Consider the following 11,505-nt stretch of genomic DNA (forward strand, 5'->3'; position numbering starts at 1 on the left):
ATATTTAACCTAATAATTATAATGTTGATAAAGAAAAACATAAATTCAACCAACGTACCTAACGTATTTTAAAACGATTCATTAGCTGAGGAAATAACAACATAAAAGTCATTTTAATTTTTTTCTAAGAATTATTTTTTGATACGTGAAAGACTAAGTCGAAGAAGACAATTATATTTAATCAACAAAACGATGATTTATAATACTCTAATATCAAAGTGTAAGACGCTAATAAACACTTTAATTGTAAACAAAAGCTGATCTGAACAATTACTAAACACACTAAAATAGCAAATAATACAACTCATTACGTCTTCTCAACAGTGTTTCGCCATATTTATCTGGAAAGAAACATCTACCAAGTGTGAAAAAGAAAATTGCATGTGAGAAATTTAAACCCACACTCATAGTGACCGAAAAAGGGGAATTCAAAGTCATCAATAACAGGCAAATGATGAGTGAAGTAATTCATTATCTTACTAATAGGGAAAACCTACTTTTTATGGCTATTTATTTGAATTTTGTACGTAAGCATGGTTGTTGAGGGGTCCATTTTAGAAGGCAGGAGAAAGCCCAAAGGCACGTTTCAGAGTTAATACAGTAGGTGGTGTATTTGTTACGTTGGGGGAACCACCATATCCCCCAGAAATAACAGCACACATGAAGCTAATTAAGAATCGATTCCATTATAAATAGCGCACTTTCTCCCTTGTTTTTAAGCTATAAATGCACTCACAGTTGTCGGTTCTTGAGTTATAAGGTAAACTTTCTTTTAGGGTTTGTGAAAGCTGTGATGGAGGAAAAAAGTGGCATGTCCAACATCAACCCTAAATGGAGGAAAGTGAAGGTCACTGTGACCGTGAAGCAAAGTGGTGGTGGACTCCTAACAAATCTTGTTGAAGGTGGTGTTCAAGGGATTGAACACTTCATCGGGAAAACTCTTGTTTTGGAGCTTCTCAGCAATGATCTAGATTCGAGTAAGTTTTTATTACTTCTCCTATTTCTGTTTGTAAAGTTTACTGTTAGAAATCTAAATATGGAGTTAAATATTTATTGGAAAGTCAAGTCAAACAACTTTAATAGCTTACTAGTTTTCAGTTTAGACAGTTTTATTGTTTTCTGATATACTATTTTCTCATACACTTTGTATATAAACATTCCATTACACTTCAGTTCAATAACAGACTCTCTATTCTTCATTTTTCTTTTCCAAATCCTCCAACAGTATTTAATGACATAAAAATAAAAGAAATATGAATAATATGTAAGAAAAATCTATAAACATTAATTTTTTATGTCTGTTTTTGACGAACGAAGAAACAAAGTTAGAGAAAAAGACAAAAAAAGGTGATGCACAGAAGAGTAAAGAAGAGAATGATGAGGTGCAGTATGAGGCAACGTTTAAGTTAGAAGAAGAGTTCGGGAAAGTGGGCGCTGTTTTGGTTGAAAATGAACTCAGCAAGGAGATGTTTTTGAAGAGCATAGTGTTGGATGGCTTCCCAGATGGCCCTTTGCATGTCACATGTAATTCATGGCTTCAACCAAACCATCACACTCCTGTCAAGAGAGTATTCTTTACTGACAAGGTTAGTATAAAAAAACATGTCATTTTAAGCTTCATGAATTTCACCTACCAAAAAATAGTTTTAGAAAAATCATGTCATAAGGTGCATTCCTTTCTTTGGTTTAAACTTGACAGTAATTTTGTGGAATATATAATAGTCATATTTGCCGTCACAAACACCAAGAGGATTGAGAAGGTTGAGAGAAGAAGCCTTGAATCAACTAAGAGGAAATGGAGAAGGAGAACGCAAGAGCTCTGACAGAATATACGATTATGATGTCTACAATGATCTTGCAGATCCTGATTCTAACCTTAACCTCAAAAGACCTGTTCTTGGTGCCTCCAAACAATATCCATATCCAAGAAGGTGTCGCACTGGTCGAAAGCACACTGATTCAGGTTACTTTTTCTCATTTTACTAGATTCATATTTTAATGTTGTTGGATATCTCAACTTAACTTAGATTATATCAACTGAATAACTCAATTTTGTAACCTGAAACAATATTAAAATCACATTACCTTTTGTTTTTATTAATTTTTGTTTTCCAGACCCATCTACTGAGAAGAGAAGTTCAAGCTTCTACGTTCCTCGTGACGATGCATTTTCTGATACAAAAGAGTCACAGTTCACAATGAACACAATAAGCTCAGGAATCAGTGCAGTTTTAGAATCCTTAGATGCAATTCTCACTGACCAAGATCTTGGATTTCGAAGCTTCGAAGACATAGACACGATCTACAAAGAAGGTTTTCACTTGCCAGCTCTTAAAGACAGTGGTCTAAATTTCCTCCAAAGTTTAATTCCCAGGTTGATCAAGGTTGCTAATGATAGCCAGAACCTTCTGCGCTTTGATACCCCAGAAACAGTTAAAAGTAAGAACATTTATATAGTCATACTACAAGTGCTTATTTTTAAGTTTCTTTTTGTTGAATAATTGCTTATTGAATTACTTGCTTTACATATCATGTTAGAGTATTGCATTTTACAAAGTTTTTATACAAATCTACCTCTAATATTCAATAAATGCATAAACTTTAATCAATGTTTTGTCATTAGAGGATTTACGTTGTTAATGCCATGGACTATTTTTCTTAAAAAACACAATATTATTGTGTTGGGTACAAATAAAGTCCCGTATCGGATAAAATAAGAGATGTACATAGGTTTATATACACATAAGATACTTTCAGTGGTAAGAAATCTTTTAGAGTGATATCATCTTATTAGTTTTTAGAGTGATATCATCTTATTAGTGAGAGCAACATCTTCCCAATGCATGGTCAACCTCTTATCATGTTGAATGGGTGGAAGATAATTTCAAAATTTTGGAAGCAAGTCAATGATTAACTCACTCAAAATTGTCATTCATCTTTATTTGATAATTTCACTAATTTTTTTTTGTTTATTTTTTGCAAAAAAGATCCTTCATTTAATTCAAGTTATTTATGCTTTTGTCATTTATCTTGTTTGTTAGTTTTACTATATTTTATTGACTTATTTGCCGAAATGGTCCTTTATTTTTCTCAAGATGCAAAATCCACCCAAGTTGGGAATATTTTTTTTTTCGACAGTGAAAGACAAAAATGGTAGAGAGATAATTTTATTGGTGATAATGTTGGAAAATATAATGTGATGTAATATTTTAAGATCAATTCAGATAGAAAAAAACACATAAAAACATCTCAAAAAGTGAAATATAAAGCACAAATGATTGCATGTGTACCGTTAGCACCTTGAAAACACTAGTGAACCAAAAGAATTGTTAGTAGAGTAAGCTATGTCTTGATCAAAAGAAAAAAGGCATAATTTTTAATACAAAATTTTATAATGTTAGAAGCTTGAATTACGATGAAAAAATTGTTATTTCTAACAAAATAACGTTTGAATATTATATTATAATTTATTTCACTTCTTGTATGTTGAAGAAAATATATTATATTATTTTCATAAAATATTAAAAGTAAATATTTTATAATTTAATTTAAAGATGAAACATATATTATTTTTATAATTTGAGAATAAAAAATATATCCAACCTTTTTTTCCTTAAATACCAAAATGAAACTAGTAAATAGAATGAGAGGTGAATCCAAGTTTATGTGTCTATCACCATTATTGGGAACTCGGGATACTGTAGTGATCCAAAGTTCAAGTAGTTGAAATATAATTTACCTAACACCGAATGATACAACAAAGTGAAAAAGTTTCTCTTGATGATTGTGAGTTTGGGAAATGCAGGGGACAGATTCTTTTGGTTTTCAGATGAGGAGTTTGCTAGGGAGACTTTGGCTGGAGCGAACCCACAAAACATCCGATTGGTCAAGGCAAGAGGAGTTACAATATATAATTTGTTACATATGTTCATCATTCAATCTATGCTCTCAATGTTTTGTTCTTGGTATATGTAGGAATGGCCTCTGAGAAGTAAACATGAATCCCAAATCTATGGTCCACCAGAATCAGCTTTCACTGCAGAAGTCATAGAGCCACAAATAATTGGTTATGGCACAATAGAAGAGGTATAAAACCAACATTCTTCACTTTGTTAAACTTAGAATGTTGCGTAAAAGTTGTTTCCTTTGAATACATGTAGGCCATTAGAGAGAAGAAGTTGTACATGTTAGACTATCATGATTTATTCTTACCATACGTAAGCAAAGTGAGAGAGATTGAGGGAACCACGCTCTATGGGTCAAGGACGCTATTCTTCCTCACCAAACAAGGCACATTGAAGCCACTGGCTATTGAACTCACAAGGCCACCTATGGATGGTAAGCCACAATGGAAGCAAGTCTTCACACCTGCTTCTCATTCAATTTCTCATTCAACCAATCTCTGGCTTTGGAGGCTTGCCAAAGCTCATGTTCTTGCTCATGATGCTGGTACTCATGAACTTCTAAATCATTGGTGAGTATATATAAGCATGTCATTCATTCTCTTTATACCTTGCAGCTTCACATATGTTGACTTAATCAGGTAAATAAGCAGTGAAAAGTTGAAAGTTTTACGATGTTAGGATTCCATGTTTAAGCTTGTTCTACATTGAGAACGAATGAGTATGAACAACAGTATATAAAATAAAAGATTCAAATATCTATTTCTCTAATGAAAAACCCACCATAAAAGATGCTAACTTACTCTATCTAACTTGTCAATTTTTTTCAGGTTAAGAGCTCATGCTGTCATGGAACCATTTGTCATTGCAACAAATAGGCAACTTAGCGCCATGCATCCAATTTACAAATTACTGCATCCACATCTGAGATATACTCTTCCTATCAATGCATTTGCTCGTGAAATTCTTATAAATGCAAATGGGATCATTGAAAAATCATTTTCACCTAACAAATACTCAATGGAGTTAAGCTCGGTAGCATATGATCAACTTTGGCAGTTCGATTTGCAAGCACTTCCTAACGATCTTATTGATAGGTAAATAAAAATAGAGATGCTTATTGATTTTCTAGTGTTTGTCAGTTTAGAATTGCATAAAGCATTCATCTACATTTCTAACTAATTTCTCTTCAGAGGAATGGCAGAAGTAGACCCTAATGCACCACATGGCCTAAAGCTAACAATTGAAGACTACCCTTTTGCTAATGATGGTCTTCTTATATGGGATGCCATCAAACAGTGGGTCAGTGACTATGTCAACCATTACTATCCAACCCCAAGCATCATACAATCCGACCAAGAGCTCCAAGCATGGTGGACAGAAATTAGGACAGTTGGTCATGGAGACAAATCTGAGGAACCATGGTGGCCTAATCTTAAAACACCAGAAGACCTTATTGACATCATCACCACCATAGCTTGGATAGCATCTGCTCATCATGCAGCTGTGAACTTTGGCCAATATACTTATGCGGGCTATTTTCCTAATCGACCTAATATTATAAGAAACAAAATGCCAACAGAAGACCCTACAAAGGAAGAGTGGGAAAATTTTCTAAACAAACCTGAGCAAACTCTTTTGGAGAGTTTTCCATCACAAATCCAAGCAACAACAATGATGTTAGTTTTTAACGTATTATCATACCATTCCACAGATGAAGAATATATTGGGCAATTCATGAATCCATCATGGGCTCAGGACCCAACCATAAAGGCTGCCTTTGAAAGGTTCAATAGGAGACTGAAGGAAATCGAAGGCATCATAGACTCAAGAAATAAAGATAGCAATTTGAAAAATAGACATGGTGTTGGAGTAGTACCTTATGAGCTATTGAAACCATTTTCAGAATCTGGACTCACTGCGAAAGGAATTCCTTATAGTGTATCCATTTAAAGAATAGTACTCTTAAATGTATTAGTGATTAAATTTTCTTCTTACTATTTGTGGTCTTGTATAGAAAACGTTTTAACTTTAGTTTTCCTTTCCTACATTTTAGCGTGCAAGATTTGTAGTACATTATGGCCCACGTCAAACTTTCATAATAGTTTGAAATAAACATTTGATCTTCTTAAAAATTCGACTTTAAGTATGGATGACTCTTTTGGTCGTGCAATGCAGGAAAGAGGTTCTCTTCATCCGTGTGATGCGGAAAGAGGATGATTTGGGTACTGATGACTTTGTTGGTCGTGTGATGCAGGAAAGAGGTTCTTTATTGGCTATGTGATGTAGGAAAAATGTTCTCTTTGATCGTCTGATATGGGAAAAAGATGTCGTGTGACTCGTACTGAATTGGTTATGATGATTAGGTGGTATAGTAGTGTATAGGAAATAGATTACTGATTTGTGATGAGGAGGTGTGATCGAATTTAAGTTATTGGTGTGTTGTTATTGTGTTTATAATTGTGATGAATATTTAGCATTTGTTAGCTATATTATTATTCTTATTATGATTGATCCTCAGTTTGTGGTTGTGGTTCCACCTGCGATGATTGTTATACGGGAGCAGATGATCATGCAAATAATTCAAATGTAGTATAACATGACGAGCAAATTGAGAGAGTTGGGGAAATTTGCTAGTTTATTTAAAATAAACTATTTTTTGGAAATTTTATTTTGTAATAATTGGAATTATGATCTATTTTTGGTTGATTGTAAAGAGTTATATGGAATTTGGATTTCTGCAATGATATTATATTTTAAAATTTCAATTTTTACTCATCCCAAAAATTTGGGTGTTACAATGACCTCAACAAGTACCTCATCCTATAATGAAGAATACATATACGCTTGGTATCTTCAGAAAATAACTTAATTGCAAAATGCTACCTAACGGTAGAAATTCAAAACGCACTTTGTTGTTCTGAGCAAGCATTAAATGACATAAAATGCTCAACGTTCAAAAACAACAAAAGTGATAAGAAAAGTCGTATTTGTTGCATGCACTAGTGCAAAAATCGTGTATAACGTCACGCGTTCAACGTCCAACCACTCAATATCCAACGTTAAAAATGATCAATGGCTTTTTCGTAAATAAATTTAATCGCTCCACGTCATTTACTAAAACAGTTCGCCGTCTAAAATGTATTAACGTCAAATAAGGCCCAGATTGACGTAAAACAATGACCTTAGAATCACATAACGTCAACTTAAAAAACATCTGACGTTTAATTCAAAATAAAAAAATACCGAAATAGTGGTTTGCTTCCCGTCAATATTACTCCTACCCACATTTGACGTCAACCATGACAAATATGCGATGTTTTATATGCCAGCAAGTGAATCCCTTCTTTATTCTTTATTTCTTTTCTCTTATACACCGAACAGAACGTTTCCAACTTTATGGGCTCGATGTTTAAACCAATATAGAACGTCGTGCGAGTTGGGGTTGGACGTGATGGTCGTAATCACATAACGTCCACAAGGAAACAACTGACGTCCAATACAAAATAAATAAATATTAAATATTGATTTAATTAATATGACGTCCACCGTAACAAAAGAAGGACATTGTATATTACAGCCAACAATTATACTTTTGTTTTTCTTTTAAATCAACCCATAAAACGTCATTTTATACTGGCTTCGACGTTTTATTATTTAGTTCCTTTTTTATTATTTTTTCTCTTTTATTATTGAGATTCTTCTTTGCGTTCGACTTTTTTATGCCAGAAATTATGTTTTTAATTTTTTCTTTACACCATCGGATAAAACAACTTCAGGAAAACTTAAAAAATGAATTATTCAACAAAGACCAAATTGTGCAATTGTATAGAGTTACGCATTATATTTATAGAGTCAATTCAAAACCTCTGGTAACAACACAAAATGAATTCTCACAAACCTTTCACGTCGAAGTCCCCTAGAGTTCGACGTTCTATGGAAATTTAAAAAGGAAAAAGAAAAAAAGGAGCGACCTTTGCCTTCGAACTACCTTTTATTATTGAAGCCAAGGGTCACCCGATTTTAGGCATTTCCCAACAGTCATTCTTTTTTTCTATAAATACAGTTTCGGAGCCTTAGATAACCTGTAGACATCCATTTATAAAATTTCTGCTATGAACTCCATCTGTTATTTTTTTTCTTTTTGTTTTCTATTATCTCCTTCAAGGACACAAAAATGGTTGAAGGAGTATAGAAAACCAAAGGAAAAGGTTGATATATTTGGATTTTGCATCCTTTCAAAAAGCTACTCCTCCTTCACTAAACTACAGAACTTCCGTAACCAAATTCATGTTAACTTTTTCCTTTGGTTTGTTATCAATTCCTCTACTAAACGAAGACATTTCTTTGTTAATGATTAAGGCATCGTAGAAAACCAAAGGAAAATGTTAACACTTATGAATTTAAAACAGACTCTATAGCAGACGTCCAATTTTGTTAATAATTGACGTGAATCTGTTCTTTCAAGGTGACAAAAATGAGTCATTTCTTTGTGGTTTTGATTGTTTGTCCTGTTGAAAAGCTTGAACGAGTGATAGAAACACAAAGAAGAGGTTGATACATTTGGATTTCGCACCCTTTCAAAACGCTACAACCTCCATTAACCAAAGTCCTTCTATATTTTAACTATCCCATGGATCTTTTCGTGGTTAGATTTTCATTTTTTTCGTATGTTTAGTGTTATTATGCTTTTCTTTGTTTTTCTATCATCTCTTTCAAGTTCACAAATGCAAGTAATTTCCTTGTGCTTAGATTCTTTTTCATGGTGAAGAGCTTGAAAGAGTGATAGAAATCAAAAGAAAAAGGTTGAGAGATTTGGATTTTGCACCCTTTCCAAACGCTACAACCTCCATTCACAAAAATCCTTCTACATTTTAACAATCCCGTGGATCTTTTCGTCCTTTGATTTCCATTTTTTTCCTATGTTTAGTGTTATTATGTTTTTTCTTTGTTTCGTTTCCATTTATGAACCTACGTTTTGTAAAATTGGATTTCTTTTAGAAATCCTTCAAATAATTTTACGTTGAATACTGAAGGAAAACGACGTCCCTATGTATTTCCCAAATAACGTGGGCGTCGCGTGGTGTCAATATTTTACGTGTATCTCTTTGTTTTAACACAACATTTACAAGCCCAACCAACTACGTTTTCCCGTATACCTAGACGTCGAGTGGTGTCAGTATATGACGTGGATCTCTTCGTTTCTAACACAACATTTATCAAGTCCAACCAACTGCGTTTTCCAATATAAAGTAGACGTTGAGTGGTGCCAATGATTGATGTCAATCTCTTCGGTTCTTACTATCAACATTATCATCATTAAGTAGACGTCTCATTGTATCTATGATTCAATCTTTAAGTTTCTTGAAGTTGTTTTCTATAGAATCAGTGGATCTGATTTCGGAGAAAACAACTCCAGGAAAACTTAAAAAATGAATCATTCAAAAACGATCAAACTATGCAATTGTATAGAGTTAAGGATAATATTTATAGAGTCAATTTAAAACCTCTCGTAATAGCACAACATTAATGCTCACAACCATTCACGTCGAAGCCCCCTAGAGTTGGACGTTCTATTTGAATTTAAAAAGGAAAAATAAAAAAAGGGAGCGACCTTTGGGTTCGGATAACGAATAATACGTCACATGCCCAAGGAATTGGATGTTTATTGTTGATTTAAAAGGAAAAGAATTAAAAAGGGAGTAACATTAGTGCATAAAAGGCCTTTAACGTCACCCTTTAGACGTCTGACCCTCGAATATCCCACGTAAAAAATGACCGGTGGCACTTCTGTAAATAAGTTAATGTTGTAGACATCCGACCGAGGTGGTCCCTGACGTTTGATGTCTTTATAGACGTTTGGGCCCCTATGTCGGACGTCTGATGGTGGCAAAGAATACCAAAAGTCATTTTATTTCGTAGTGTAGACGTCCAAGCCCCTATGTCGGATGTCTGATGTCTTTATCGACGTCTGGGCCCATATGCCGAATGCCTAAAGACTTGACAGGTAGGTGAAAAGGTTCCATGTTCCATTGCTTTAGACGTCCGGGCCCCTATGTCGGACGTCTGATGGTGGCAAAGAATACCAAAAGTCATTTTATTTCGTAGTGTAGACGTTCGGGCCCCTATGTCAAACGTCTGATGTCTCTATAGACGTTCGGGCCCCTATGTTAGACTCCTAATGACCTGACAGATAGGTGAAAAGTTTCCCTGTTCCATTGCTTTAGACGTTCGGGCCCCCATGTCGGACGTCTGATGTCCCTATAGACGTCTGGGCTCCATATATCGGACGTATATAGCCTCCACCAAAATTAATTTTTCAAATACACATAGACGTACGGGCCCCATATGTCAGACGTATGATGTCTCTATAGACGTCCGATGGGGGAGGGCCCCGACGTCTAAGGCTGTTTTATTACATTTGCGCGAACTCGGGGCAGTTACGCGCACTATTCATCATCTTCCTCCTCACGTTTTGTCTCACGACTTTGCATTTTCAGGTTCATTTGTTCTCTTTTGGACTGTTTAAACTTACTTTTACTCCGATTAAATTAGTCTTTCATGGATTATCTTCTATTTGAACTGATTAAAATGAGTTTTCGCTATGTTTTGGTGCAGTTTTTCTCGTTTCCTTGGGTGGCGATTTCTTGCGTTTTGGGCAGCGTTTTTTTGCGTTTTCCACTCCTCCAATTCCTCCACTACGTTTGTAATCGGTTAAGAAGGTTAACATTCTTGTTTAAAAGTTTCTGTCTATGCATGTTATTGGCTTTTCGGTATGCATGTTTTTGGCATTTGGATATGCATGTTATTAACTTCCGAATATGCATGTTATTAACTTTTGAATTTGCATGTTGTTGGCTTTTGGATATATACATGTTATTGACTTTTGTGTATGCACGTTATTGGTTTTTGCGTATGCATGTTATTGGCTTTTGAATATGCATGTGATAAAGTTTTGTTTTGTTGTTATGATTGGTATGTTAGATTATTAGTATCTAATTGAGTAAAACTCAGTTCCCGTTTGATATTTAACACAAACGACTAATCTTTTAATCGTTTGTGTTAAATTTTGAATTGTCCGATTCGACAGTTTGGGAAAATTATTTTTCATAATTAGCTATAACATGTACATTGGAGTTTATGGATAAGATTGATAAAATTTCGGTTCAATATTTGTATTGTTCTCCGGATGCATATTTGATTGTGGTCATCTTTGACTACTCTTATTTCGTGTATATCGGATACCAATGCGAAATGCTGCCGAAATCTTATTAAATTTATGATGTAGACTTCTTTGCATGTGTCTTAGCAAATTATGAAAAATAATTTTTCTGAATGGGTAGGGCCTAATCTTGTGAGAGTTAAAAAATTGAAACTGATGAAGTATATTACAAATATAGTATGGATCGAAGCTATATGAATGAACGTCGCATCAGTGAAGCTAGATGAACGAACATAGTATGGAGTTCTTGCAATATGTTGAACAAAATGCTAAGTTTGTGAACGTGACATATTTTTGTCCTTGTGTTCGTTGTCTTAATCAAACACATCCAAGACTTAGCCGCCCAAGAAAGGCAAAGGCTAAATGATGCACTACACGTGT

General features: G+C 34.3%; 1 protein-coding gene across 1 annotated transcript; it reads left to right on the plus strand.

Annotated features, from left to right (window-relative positions):
• Positions 1-733: 733 nt before the first annotated feature.
• LOC124822078 (linoleate 13S-lipoxygenase 2-1, chloroplastic-like) lies at positions 734-5,952 on the plus strand. Its single transcript, XM_047294043.2, has 9 exons — positions 734-977; positions 1,318-1,586; positions 1,723-1,963; positions 2,116-2,439; positions 3,806-3,891; positions 3,976-4,086; positions 4,161-4,474; positions 4,733-4,999; positions 5,096-5,952. Exons 1-9 carry the CDS (start codon positions 794-796, stop codon positions 5,853-5,855), a joined length of 2,556 nt encoding a protein of 851 aa, XP_047149999.2. The 5' UTR covers positions 734-793; the 3' UTR covers positions 5,856-5,952.
• Positions 5,953-11,505: the final 5,553 nt, after the last annotated feature.

This window comes from Vigna umbellata, chromosome 7 (assembly GCF_029865625.1).
Source record: "Vigna umbellata cultivar VRB3 chromosome 7, Vumbellata_1.0, whole genome shotgun sequence".
NCBI classification, from domain to species: Eukaryota; Viridiplantae; Streptophyta; class Magnoliopsida; order Fabales; family Fabaceae; genus Vigna; species Vigna umbellata.

What these genes read in the sequence shown, in the direction of transcription:
- LOC124822078 (XM_047294043.2), top strand. Translation starts at nt 794, where the DNA reads ATGGAGGAAAAAAGTGGCATGTCCAACATCAACCCTAAATGGAGGAAA. An exon ending in GTTATGGCACAATAGAAGAG is followed by an intron (nt 4,087 to 4,160) that starts GTATAAAACCAA and finishes GAATACATGTAG; the next exon opens with GCCATTAGAGAGAAGAAGTT. An exon ending in CATGAACTTCTAAATCATTG is followed by an intron (nt 4,475 to 4,732) that starts GTGAGTATATAT and finishes AATTTTTTTCAG; the next exon opens with GTTAAGAGCTCATGCTGTCA.